The sequence below is a fragment of the Gossypium raimondii genome, chromosome 7 (genome assembly GCF_025698545.1).
Source record: "Gossypium raimondii isolate GPD5lz chromosome 7, ASM2569854v1, whole genome shotgun sequence".
NCBI lineage: Eukaryota > Viridiplantae > Streptophyta > Magnoliopsida > Malvales > Malvaceae > Gossypium > Gossypium raimondii.
The window spans coordinates 5,520,056-5,532,420 of NC_068571.1; the positions used below are offsets into that span (position 1 = coordinate 5,520,056).

Sequence of the window (12,365 nt, forward strand, 5' to 3'; positions counted from 1 at the left end):
TTTTTCTTTTAATTGTGAACACATTGGATTAAATAAAATGTTTGATTGGTATCGTTGCATATAGATATTTATCTCTGTTACATTCACATGATTTTAAAACCCATCTTAACTGTTATTCTGAAATATCGTCATTTGGGAGATAACATATTTTAACAGTAGAATGACCATTTTATAATAAAACAATAATTTAAGTGACTAAAAGTGACTATTTTGATAATTTACCCTGAAATAAAATGTTTGAAAAAAAAAATCTCTCTTTTACATTCACATGATTCTACCGAGAACCCTTTTATATACACTTTGAAAGACCTGAAAAAAGGCAAAACTTTTGACCCTTCTCTCAATTAAACTTCTCATCTTTCAACTAATTCTCTGACTTCTGGGTCACATTTTTGTATGTAATCAAATAGATAAGGCTAAAGCTAAGGGCTCATCATTGCCCAAAATCAAAGATCCAATTTACTCTTCACAAAGCCAACATTTGTATGCTGATTTCCCCCACCCAACTTGTTTGTTTTATTGATTCGGCCCGCTCAAGCTATTGGGGGTGGAGGTGAAAGGACATTGAAATGATTTGGGCTGAATCTAGATTTGTTTACTGATGAAAATGGGTTCGTTTTATTATTATGTCAATTATTAATTGAGTTATTTAGTTTGTTTGTAATTTGTTCATAATTTCTTTTAAAAGAATTTTGGCACTACATCATAACAATAGGAAATTCTTGGCATTTTAATTTTCAACTACAATTTTTTTGCAACAACAAAAAAAAACTAATTTCTTTTTTTTTTCTACTACTACTATTATGTTTGTCGATTAAGTTTTAGCTCGACTGATATCGATATTGTTGCCAGTGTAAAAAAACGTAGGTTTGAGTGCGCTGGAGCGCATTGTCCTCCTATTTAAGGGTTGAGAAGGGGCTATGAATAACTATAAGCATTGTATCAAAAATAGTAGATATGATAAGAATCTATACCCAAGCTTAAATATTGGGTTGTTTCCTGTCTTATAGTGTTTTGTGACGGCCTATATAGTGATCTCTATATGGTTGTGCAGGTTGACCAAGTGTCAATGGTCAGGTGTCCAATGAGTACTATTGTTATAGATCAGTTGTCACCATGGTATGCACTGTGTATTCCTGTCTGTGTCGTAAATTATTCTTCTTTGACATCTTTATCCTTGAGATCATATAAACAATAAAACTTTACTGGTCCCTCAAGGGGTGCATCACAAGATGTGAGTTGTGGATTGTTTGCAAACTAGTCCAATGAAAGGTCTACAAGATTCATAATAATTTTTAGGGTATTTTATAATTTAATTCAAGAAATTGAAAATTTATTCCTTCTTTCATTTTCTTAATGGAAACAAACAAAAAGGAAAAGGAGTAAAACTACAAAAGCATTCATCGATGCCCATTGCAGAATTCAAAGCAACCATTGAACATAGGGTTTGCGATTAGGTGCTGCAAAACATGGGAACTGGGCAGAGGCATAGTGGGGACTGGGGAGCCAACCCGAAGCACTCAAGTTTTAATTTAGGATCATGTGTTTTGGGGGCACGCCAGGCAGATGAGCTCTAAAAGAATCATACTCTGTTTTCCCCATTTCGCCAAAATGATGTTGCTTTCCTATCCAGTCATGAATCCACGCTTGTGGTCAGTGGACCAATTTATATTGAAACTGAAAACAATTTTTTGTACTCCATATGAAAGTGACCACTAACAATAAATAAAAATAATTATCAATTTAAATAGAAGGATAATGCGTTTTAACGCAGTCAAACTCAAGTCTTCCTGCATTGACAATAATGCCCATGCCAATTGAGCTTAGGCTCTATTTGTTTTATTGAAAATGACTTCTCAAATGATTTCTGGAAAAACTAATATTTTCTAGTGTTTAGATGAATCTGTGTAAAATATTTTCTGTTGTTTGGTGGATTTCCTTAAAATATTTCGTAAAAATTATTTTCAATGAAACAAACATACATTTGAGATTTTATTAATCATGTTTTAGTTTTATTAAATCTTAATTTACTTAATTAAGCTTAATTATTAATTTTGTACATTAGGGAATATAAATTTATGTTTAATTAAGCTGAAAATATTTATTTTAATATTATTTGGATGAGTAAGTTGAAAAATGATTTAGTTTCATAAAATTGAAGTAAGGACCAAATTGTAAAATTTGTAATTTTTTAATTCTAAGGGTTTGAGTAGTGATATATGAAACATTGATGTAGTAACTAAATTATATGATTATGAAATATGAAAATTTGGAAAATTGAGCATAAAATAGTAATGTTTGAAACTATAGGGTTAAATTGTAAAGATTTGAAAACTTGAGTTTTAGGACTAATTTACATTATGTAAGAACTTACAATTCTGAAAACTAGAATATGAAAGTTTAACTGTTAAAAATCAAGGACTAAGTTTTGGAAATTTTGACAATTTTTGTTGTAAGGACTAAATTATAAAATATTGAAATTTTAGAAAATGGATTGTTTTGCAAAACTATACAAAACTAGGTTTAAGACTAAACTGTAGAATAAGAAAAACTGTTTTTTGAGGAATCAAATTGCAGAATAGTAAAAATTTGAATTTCAAGGACTAAATCTTAAATAATATAACATTATAATATAATGGACTATTTTCTTCGACAGTGAAGAGAGCTTCCCCTTTGTTACTCTAAAAGTTTTCCCTTTTTGTTTATTGAACAATGAAGACAGTGAACAGAGCTTTGTCAGTTTGGAAAATGTCTTACGAAACAAGATTGGCAAGACATTTTCCTTAAAATGTTTTGATTTTACTCTTTTTTTGGTAATTCATTTTCCACCAAACAAACACTGTAAAACAATAAAAACATTTTACATGTAAACAAACTCCATGCATTGAAGTTGATTTAGAACATGAAATCGAATTAATATGATTGTTTCTTTAATTAATATTAATTAAAATTTTAAATTATCTTTTATGTGACCTAATTAAAACTAGAATTAATCCTTTAAATATGATTTAATTTGACTATACTGGTCCCCCTAGAGGTCATATTAAAATCTTTGTATCAGGCCCGACCCTGAAGATAATTTGGGGACTGAATTTAAGAACTGTTGTATAAATTCCTAATGTGAGTTTAAGAACTCGACTGCGTTCAAGCCTGGTTCTGTTTTTGGTGTTCTTTAGAACATTTGTGTCTAAACACATTCGAATTCAGATATAAAAATATAATCCTTCAAATATATGTCATCAATGTCTGGGAAACATGGGCTCTACTTTATGGAAATCTTTTGGCTTGTAAAAGAGTATATATATAAGAACATAAATGCAGTCTTATGTTTTAACTATAACAAACCTTAAAAAAGAAAATTTGAGAAAGCTCCAAAATTGACACACCAGGACTTAGAAGAGTGGAAACAGGTGGCTTCTCTGCAATACGGAGGACCAAAGATCATCTGGCACAGCAGGAGAAACCCGTCTTGGAAGCATTTGCCCCATCCTTGACCAGGGTGACTTTATTCCCAGACAACTCGCCTTTATATGAATCAGAGTTTAGGGCTTTTCGGCTTACATTGTTGTAGATTTCCCGGATAACGATCTCGAAAGCAGTCTGAACGTTAGTAGATTCGAGGGCAGACGTCTCCAGGAAGAACAAGCCTTCTTCCTCTGCGAGGCTTTTGCCTTCCTCCACACTTACATCTCTTATGTTCTCCAAATCACATTTGTTCCCCACCAGCATTCTTGTCAATGTAGTATCACAATGAGCTGCAAGGATTAATTACAATAAGGTTCAATTTTTTTTACTTGAATTAAACAAATGAATGCCATTTAGTTTAGTTTCCTAGAAAGTGAAAACTTTTCTGGGAATATATTTTTTCTCATAGCTTAAACAATTCCTCTTTTTCCTAGACCAAGAAGAACCATGGGCAGGTACTAACTTTTTGCATAGAATCTAAAAAAAAGAGCTTTTTGGTATAAAGATCTTAAATCTAAGAATAGATAAAGAAAATGTAAATACTAAAATTTTACATTTTAGGGATGATTGCACGAACAGACCCCACCAAAATGCAAAGGCACAATCACTCAAAAAAGAAACAATGGTGACTATAACGCATTTTCCCAATCAAAAGAAAAGTAAGCTAGACATTAAGAAAAAGTTTGTAACAGTCAGAACTCAAAAACACTGACAACCCTAAGAACTTTATGCCATTCTGAACACATTATGGAAATTTGGGTTTTGTCATCCATCCCCACTTGGATCTGCAATTTTAGAAATTTTCTCTAGTGGAGCCTTCCTATATGACAGCAAACATCCATTCCAGAGAAAAAAGATCTGAATTTTATTGACTGAAGCAGAGTCTCTCTATGATTACTATAATTCAATTCTACATTCTTGCCATGGCAGAAACAATGATTCAATAAAAAACAATAAAGATTAAAAAAACAGGGGGAAAGAAGATAAAGATTGAAACTTACTGGTAAGTTCATCAAGCCAACGTTTAATGCTGTCAAAGCTACTCCTCCTAGTAATATCATAAACAATAAGAGCACCAACAGCTCCTCTATAGTAAGCAGAAGTAACAGCTCGAAACCTTTCTTGACCAGCGGTGTCCCAGATCTGTGCTTTAACTTCTTTCCCATCAATTTCCACGCATTGGGTTTGGAACTCTACTCCAATAGTTGCCTTTGAGTTATTGTCGAACTCGTTCCTAGCAAAACGTGACAAAAGGTTCGATTTTCCCACAGCTGAGTCACCGATCAGCACGATCTTAAACAAGTACTCTTCACCTCCGGCTTCTTCTTCGTGGGCACCCATGTCTGTGGGATGTGGTTTGATGGTAGTGAAAATGGGTATTTGTATTTCTCGTCTGAGATGTGTGAAATGGGATTCAACTTTAAAGCAGGGGGAGTGTATAAAAATGGTAGGCGACGGACAAGGTGCGTAATTGGCGGGGTTTTGATGGAACTTGCGGTGATTTTGGGATTTGTGGGCTTTTGTAGAAATAGTTTGGGGGGCTATGTGGGCTTTTAGTTAAGCGGATTTACTCAACATTATGGGGTTTGGTCGGGTAGGTAATTGCATGGAGATTGGCAAATACTTAATGTGATTTCCCTTTCTTAATCATTCAATTTAATTACTTTCTTTTGTTGAGACCAAACGCTAGGTGTGGTCCAAGATTTTGCTAAGGTCGGTTCATTTATGGCCATCCTTATTAAATTTTGAGGGTCATCCAACAATACAAATCATTTATTACTATAATTTCTTAATGATATCACATTCAATAACTATAATTTTAAATTAGTATGGTGTATATATATACACACATTACATACGTTATTAATAATAAAGTCCATTATTGACTTTCTTATGCCATGATTAATTCCACTAGCTAGTTTTTCATTCATTTAAATGTATTATCAGGGTTGACTAAAGCCTGCAAGTTTTACCAGTTTGGAAGTCAACAAAGCTTTAAATTGTGGTCTTTCGAGGAATAGTTTACATGAAAGCTTGCGATCCTTCCTTTGTTTTCTTTTTCTCTTCATTATAGCCAATCAGAACTGTGGCTTAAATATCAACAAAAATGGCTTCAACTGTTTAATTCCACTAGCATGTTTAAGTCCAAGATTCCGTATCTTATGCTGTTTTAGTGGAACATGATTAGATTCCCCATATACCATTGTACAAGTTGTAGGAGGAAAATGATTATTGTTAATAATTTTATCCAGATTATTATTAGTTTATGAAGCTTACCTGTTTGGTCACTGAGAAAAAATCAACCGGAAAGACTTTCTAGAAACAATGATCCATGGTTTCCACTTGTTGTGGTGACTTTGGAACACACATGTAGTCAAGAATGTCTGCCTCTTGTTTTCCCACATACTCAGCCTTTCCAATCCCAAGGGCCATTTATAAGAAAGCTGAACACCAAAAGGTAGCATCCAGTTTGCAAGGAAAAAAAATCATCATGAATTTGTTATATATGCTTCTTGTTTCATTGTTTCTAAGTAGTTGCAGGGCTGATCCTTTGGGGAACTTTTGCAATGAAAACACCAACATAAGTAGCAGTAGCCAAATATCTTTAAACATTGATCGATTGTTGGCTGAACTAGTCTCTAAAACTCCCTTAACTGGTTATGTTGTGAGTTCCTCAGGTAAAGACCCTGATAAAGTCTACGGTCTTGCTCAATGCAGAGGGGATGTTAGTAATAAAGATTGTTCAAGTTGCATACAAGACGCTGCGAAGGAAGTACGCCAACGCTGTTCGAATCAAGCTGATGCAAGGATTTGGTACGACTATTGCTTTCTACGGTACAGCAATGATAATTTTGTTGGAAAAGTTGACACCTCGTTTGGTATATTTTACTATAATGTTGAAAATGTTACGGACCCTCAAAGTTTCAACAAAGAACTTGGAGCTCTGATGGACGGAATTAGATCAGAAGCTGTCATGCCAAAGAATGAAGGGCTTGGAAAAGGTAAGACCAAACTGTCACAATTTTTGACCCTATATGCATTGGTGCAATGTACAAGGGACTTATCTCAGATAGATTGTGCTCAATGCCTTGCAATTGCTGTTGGAAATTTCCCAAACTTTTGTGACAGCAAGAAGGGCTGTCGGGTCCTATACAGTAGTTGTTATGTCCGGTACGAGCTTTACCCCTTTTTCTTCCCACTTGATTCCAACAATGGCACCTCATTTGGCAAAACAGCGAAGATAGTTCATCACTAGTGTTGTGGTATGCTAAAATCAGTTTGCTTTCATTTAATAAACTGTGTAATCAGTGTCAATAAGAGTGATCTTTAGCTGTAAGATTAAGATGTTTCTTGCATTTTGCATTTGGTGGGATACAAGCAAGTTGAACCATATCACACGCCCTCTTGGACGTTTAATTGCCATACATATCTATTTTAATTTTCTTCTTCACTTCAATGGATTGTTTATAATCAAATGATTTTTAATTATTCATTAGTTCCATGAAGATCACAATTAAAGGTATATAGTAATTAAAAATATGAGAAAGAAACATCAACTTCAGTTTTAGACAATATCAAATGTTAAAGATTTACATAATTATGGGTTATAGTTGGATATATGTGAAAGTTTAAGGACTTATTCGAATATCAATTAAAGTTTTAAAAAGGTACAAGAGCTTATTTGGATGTAATAAAAATATAAAAGGCTTTATTTAAATAAAGGAACAAAGTTCAAGGGCTTATCTAATATATTAGCCAATTATAATCCTTAAGAAGAAAAAATTTCCTATTTTTTATACATTGGTCCTTGGTGGGGTGCCTCGTTAATTAATTAGATGGACCGCTTGCAGACCATGAATTTTGGCTCAATCTGGTATGCTCTTCTATATATTAGTATGATATAATATTGTAATTTTTCCATATATATATATATTTGATATAATGTCTACAACTATCAATAGCCTCTCTCAACTTTTATACATGAGGATAATGTGCTCCAGCACCTTAAATCCATGTTCTCTTACACTGACAATAATGCTGATACCAATCGAGTTAAGACTCGATCAATAGGATCAGAAGAACCTTACACAATATTCAATTTTGTAAATTCAGCTTTTAAGTTTTAGCCCCTAATCATATTACATTAAAGGACCTTAGCTGTTGGCTTTGCCGTGACTTCTAGGAAAAGGAATTACATCTCTGACATCAATGAGGCCGGTGGTAAGGAGAACCATCAGGTCAAACCGTAGGCTAAATCCAGAGTGCTTGACGGTTCCATGCCGGCGAAGATCTAGGTACCATTCATATTGATCTATTGACAAGTCAAATTCCGTGATCCTGAAATCACAAAACCATAGCTGAAAATAAGATATTGTTTTTGCATCAATGAGAAAATATCGAGAATAGTCAGTCTGCTAATAATTCTGCAAATAGTGTTTTGCTGTTTTGCCAATTTCATTTGGATCCACAATTTCCCAACATTTGTAGTGACTAACGAGGATGACATTACCTTGTATTTAGCACGTTAAAGCTCTCTTCATTTTGGCTCCCTGTTATCACTGTTCCAATCTGCACATACAATTTTGGCTCCCTGTTATAATCTTTCTGAACCAGCACATAACTTTTTGGTGCTTGAAGATATTTGTTTTGACTTTTCAGATGTTCTTCACCTCTTAATAAAATTTAGACTTACCTTGGGTACAACCAGCTCAAAGGCCGCAACTGTTTTTCCATCTTCATTCAAGCGTACATAAAATGGCTTAACTGCTTTTGGATAATCATAAATAATTACAGGCCTCTGATAGTGATCATCGGCCAAGTAGCTGCCATTGAGTAAATGGATAGTAAGAACCAAACTCATAGGAAATGTCTTCGTCCAATTATGATCTTGCATTTGGCATGTCTAGATTAATAGACACATTATACATGCCTTAGATGTTCGGCTGTCAAAGGGACGCCCCACTGTAGTTGTGTTTCAAAAGCCTTATCTGGGACCTGATGTTGAAGAATAAATAAAATTAAAACTAATTCAGTCAGATCGAAGTTGCTATAGATGTGATTGAAATGTTTAATGGTCTAATCTAATGTAATTCGGAATGCTTAAATTTTTAAAAGTTTTCTTATCTACTTGACCAATCATTGGAGGGATATATCCCTATGCAACGAATGACAGACATGAGTATTTTAAGAAAATAGATAGTACGAGCAACATATGGGGCCTAAAATATAGGAAGTACATGGTGTCCAAGTTTACCTTTCTCAAAATTTCTACTGCCTCTCCATAGGAAATCTTGTCATAAGAACTTGTCGTCATGTATTCAAGACGATGAGTAATAGTATTGTCAATTGTTTTTGAGACAAACTTCATGTATTCTGGACAGTTATCCAATATCCATTTGCAGAGAAATTTGAAATAGTCCTCTGCACATTCCATAGCGTCCTGGAAACTCCAGTGGAGAATATCAATGAGACCTTAATATATGAAAATTCATTTCAGTTGAATATGTAATAAATATGTTTTTGTTTAGATATTTTAACATGTAAACATGAAAATCACTGCATTTTTATCATCAAAGATCTAATTTACATAACATACGTGAGCCTTGAGTATGCAAAGTCTTACCCCTAACTCTGAGAAAGCCATTTCTACCTCAACAGTCCACATTTCAGCCACATGTTTGGAGGACACTGTTTTATCAGCTTGAAATCTGGGTCCGAATGAGTAGACATTTCCAATATCACATGCATAGCTCTCCAAATGCAAGCGACCAGAGACAGTTAAATAACTAGGGCGACCAAAGAAATCATCATTGAAGTTCAGTAAGTCAGGCTTCACTGCAGTTACTGGTTTGGATTTTTCTCTTGCTTCGATCTGCCGTGCTAATTCATTTGTTTTCTGCAGATCCTGAACTGCTACAATAAGTGACTCTTTATTCCCGTCACTTCTCTTGAGTTGTTCAATTACCGCTGATTTCTCCTTAACAGCTGCCTTAGCAGTTTCAAGGCTAACAACATCAGCATCACTAACACCGACCGGCTCCTTTTCCTTGCTTGTTTTTCCCAAAAGAGTTGTAACATGAAACTTTTCACTAAACCCTTCAGTGTCTGTAGTTGTGATGATTGGCACTTGCACATGTAGGAAACCATATTTCTGGAAGAATGTGTGGGTTGCAAAATCTAGGGTGCCCGAATTCGTGTAACACATGACACCTGCAATGCATAGCATATGATATAAGGAGCATATTAGGTTCAATTTGAAGCTAGTTTTCTTAAGACAGAAAGTCCAAAACTTGCAATGTATGCTGAGAATACCATAGTTGTCCTGGGACGAATATGGGGATACTCCCTTAAAGAATCAAGAGGTAGTCTTTCCCTTGACAAAGGATACTTATCTTGCTCAACAGTTCCAACATGAAGAATCTTTTCTGCTTTAAGCTGAATTATTTGTTTCTCATTAGCTGAAAGTTTTTCCAAGACACCCCGGGCTAATATACATGTTCCAGTCGGTAGAATCTGGCCTGCAGATACTGGAGCTATCGTTGAATCAATCACGACCTGATCGAGAAATTTTTATACTAATTAGGACAAGCTTAGGAATCTAAGTAATCAATCTTTTCAGCAAAGAAAAAGAAACAACAATACTTGAAGACATGAAGTGCAAGAGCCATCATTAATTTGTAGAAAGAAAGTGGAAGGAAGTGTTGGTTTGGGAACCAAAGGCTCGAGCTCTTCTCGAACAGCTGGGGAACTAGCAGGACCACACAAAATCCTAATAATAGTCCTGAAACGTGGGATTCGAGATTTAAGAATACCCAAACAGGTTAAGCCTTGACGCCCCGGAGAGGCATGGTCAGTGTCGGAAGCACGGTGCTTCTTCACCTCCTTGTAACATTTGACCCACCCACCAACCACCACGGTCTCACCAACCAACACCATCTCGCCATCACTACTTTCCAATATGGTTTTCAACGTCACCCGGTTGGAGTACATCAAAGGGGAGCCGGTAACCTTTGGTTCTTGAGACTCCATCTTTTGTTATAAAAAGAAAAAAGAAAAAGAAAAGAAGAAGGAGATGAAACCGGAAAGAAATGAAAGGAAGGTTTGTAGAGTTCGCAATGATGGATGGTGAGACTTGCCCGGTGATGATATATATGTATGTATATAGAGAGAGAGAGAGAAAAGAGAAGGGGTTCATTTTTGGTTGAGAAGGAAGAAAAGGGAAGGGAAGGAAAGGAAAAGGATTGTTTGCGTTGATTGACATGCTTTTCTGCGTACGTAATAAAAGAGGAAGAAAGGAAAGAGTTGGCGGCAAAATTAGGCATTCTTGTTGTGTTGGATATCCGCGGGAACTTCCATTCGAATTTCAATTATGAATGGTTAAATATCAATTTAAATATGACCTATAATGATTCATGTTTTTTTTTTTGTAAATTCTTTTGAATTCTGATTTATTTTTTATTTTTATAATTTTTAAATAACATATTGACGTAATATATAAGACAAGTAGTGACATGTCAATGTTAAATTTTGGCTAAACGATTGTTGAATCCTTGCGTTGGAATCAATGGAATAAAATGCATTTTTATTGGTACGATCTGACCTATTATCATAAATCAATTCTCAACCTGACAAATCATTTCTCTTTCTGATATAAAAAATATGAGATTTCACTAAGTCAATTCTTAAGAAATCTCGAATCAAACCATTTGTCCTTACTTCAAAAAAGGAAGCACAGGCCTCTTCGACTAAAGAACTTTTGTTGTATTGGTCCCAACTCAACACTAAACAAGTCCAAACTAGTTGAATGCTTGTGTCAGAAATTCTCCGAGTCGGTTTGCCATTTCCGTGAAGGATATAATTGACAGCTCGAAGTTGCAAATTATTTTTTTCCCGAAATGGATCCTGGAGGAAGAGTGTTTCTAAATTTAGATCGTCCGGTATTTCATATGGGGTTATAGGTCGAACCAAAACAAAATACTTTTTCTTGGTAGGTGTGATCCGTTGGACATAGATTCAATTTTTTCAAAAAAATTAGTGTTTTAATAAATATTTTCGTTAAAGAATTAATTTAACTCTTATTAAAAAAATTAATGATTAAATTTAACTAAAAAATTAAAAATCAATTTAATAAAAAATATAAACTTCAAAGATTAAATTTATTATTAATTTGGTCCAAGCCTTGAGTGCCTATAGCCTACTTCCAAGGTCCATAGTCTAGAGTTTAGACCCATGTTGGCCCAATGTTTTTAGATATGTACTCTTACAATGGTAGTGTGCTCTCATTTCGTTTCATTTTATTATAAAAAAAAAAAGGATTTTTTTATATATACACAAGAAGTCAAGAACACATATATTATTTATATATACCCATTTTTACATTAAAATATTATTTTATTTATTTTATTAAAATATTATTTTTGTAGTTAATTTTTTTATATTATTTAGATAAAAAACATTTTAATATACATTAAACTAACGGAGATGCCCAGAAAAAGACAAAGGAAAGAGAATCTGAGATGATGAGCAAAGGTAGGAAGAATATGAGCAGGTGTCAGATGTGGGAGAGGCTGTAGCATGAGAGGGTAAAGTGCAGTCACAACACATGGCTGCCAGCCTGCAATCCCCACCCATACTTCACCACGCTTGGCAACCCCTCTACATTGTTAGGCAACGGTTTTGACTATTGCACCAACTTCAAAAACCCATCTCATTTATAGCCTGAAAAAATATGTTCATCAGCTGCTTGGGATTTGTGGAACCAAGATCCTACGCTTTCATTCTTTAGCTAAATGAGTTTATTTCTTTATGTTGGGGTGGGGGACAAGTTTCATCATTCCCCATGTGTCAATTTTTTTATGAAAGTTATAGCTGCCACATATTTTCAACTGAGTTAACCAAAT

General features: G+C 34.4%; 3 protein-coding genes across 3 annotated transcripts; 1 reads left to right on the forward strand and 2 right to left on the reverse strand.

Annotated features, from left to right (window-relative positions):
- Window positions 1–3,202: 3,202 nt before the first annotated feature.
- LOC105804262 (ras-related protein RABA5e) lies at window positions 3,203–4,969 on the reverse strand. The gene is made up of 2 exons (XM_012636788.2): window positions 4,467–4,969; window positions 3,203–3,755 (listed from the first exon to the last, which is right to left on the reverse strand). The coding sequence occupies exons 1-2, from the start codon at window positions 4,804–4,806 to the stop codon at window positions 3,442–3,444; spliced, it is 654 nt and encodes a 217-aa protein (XP_012492242.1). The 5' UTR covers window positions 4,807–4,969; the 3' UTR covers window positions 3,203–3,441.
- Window positions 4,970–5,715: 746 nt separating this feature from the next.
- Window positions 5,716–6,954, forward strand: LOC105804253 (cysteine-rich repeat secretory protein 55). Its single transcript, XM_012636777.2, has one exon. It carries the CDS (start codon window positions 5,846–5,848, stop codon window positions 6,719–6,721), a length of 876 nt encoding a protein of 291 aa, XP_012492231.1. The 5' UTR covers window positions 5,716–5,845; the 3' UTR covers window positions 6,722–6,954.
- A 458-nt stretch (window positions 6,955–7,412) lies between these two features.
- LOC105804249 (asparagine--tRNA ligase, cytoplasmic 2) lies at window positions 7,413–10,791 on the reverse strand. The gene is given in 9 exon segments (XM_012636769.2): window positions 7,413–7,803; window positions 7,976–8,034; window positions 8,159–8,288; window positions 8,396–8,460; window positions 8,720–8,905; window positions 9,089–9,648; window positions 9,651–9,675; window positions 9,778–10,020; window positions 10,108–10,791. Coding segments are annotated over 9 exon segments (1,839 nt in total). The 5' UTR covers window positions 10,495–10,791; the 3' UTR covers window positions 7,413–7,619.
- Window positions 10,792–12,365: the final 1,574 nt, after the last annotated feature.

Bases quoted from the DNA above. Each gene is read 5' to 3' on its own strand.
- LOC105804262 (XM_012636788.2), bottom strand. From the start codon at position 4,806: ATGGGTGCCCACGAAGAAGAAGCCGGAGGTGAAGAGTACTTGTTTAAG. The intron at 3,756-4,466 runs GTAAGTTTCAAT...TAATCCTTGCAG, and splicing joins TTGGCTTGATGAACTTACCA to CTCATTGTGATACTACATTG.
- LOC105804253 (XM_012636777.2), top strand. From the start codon at position 5,846: ATGTCTGCCTCTTGTTTTCCCACATACTCAGCCTTTCCAATCCCAAGG.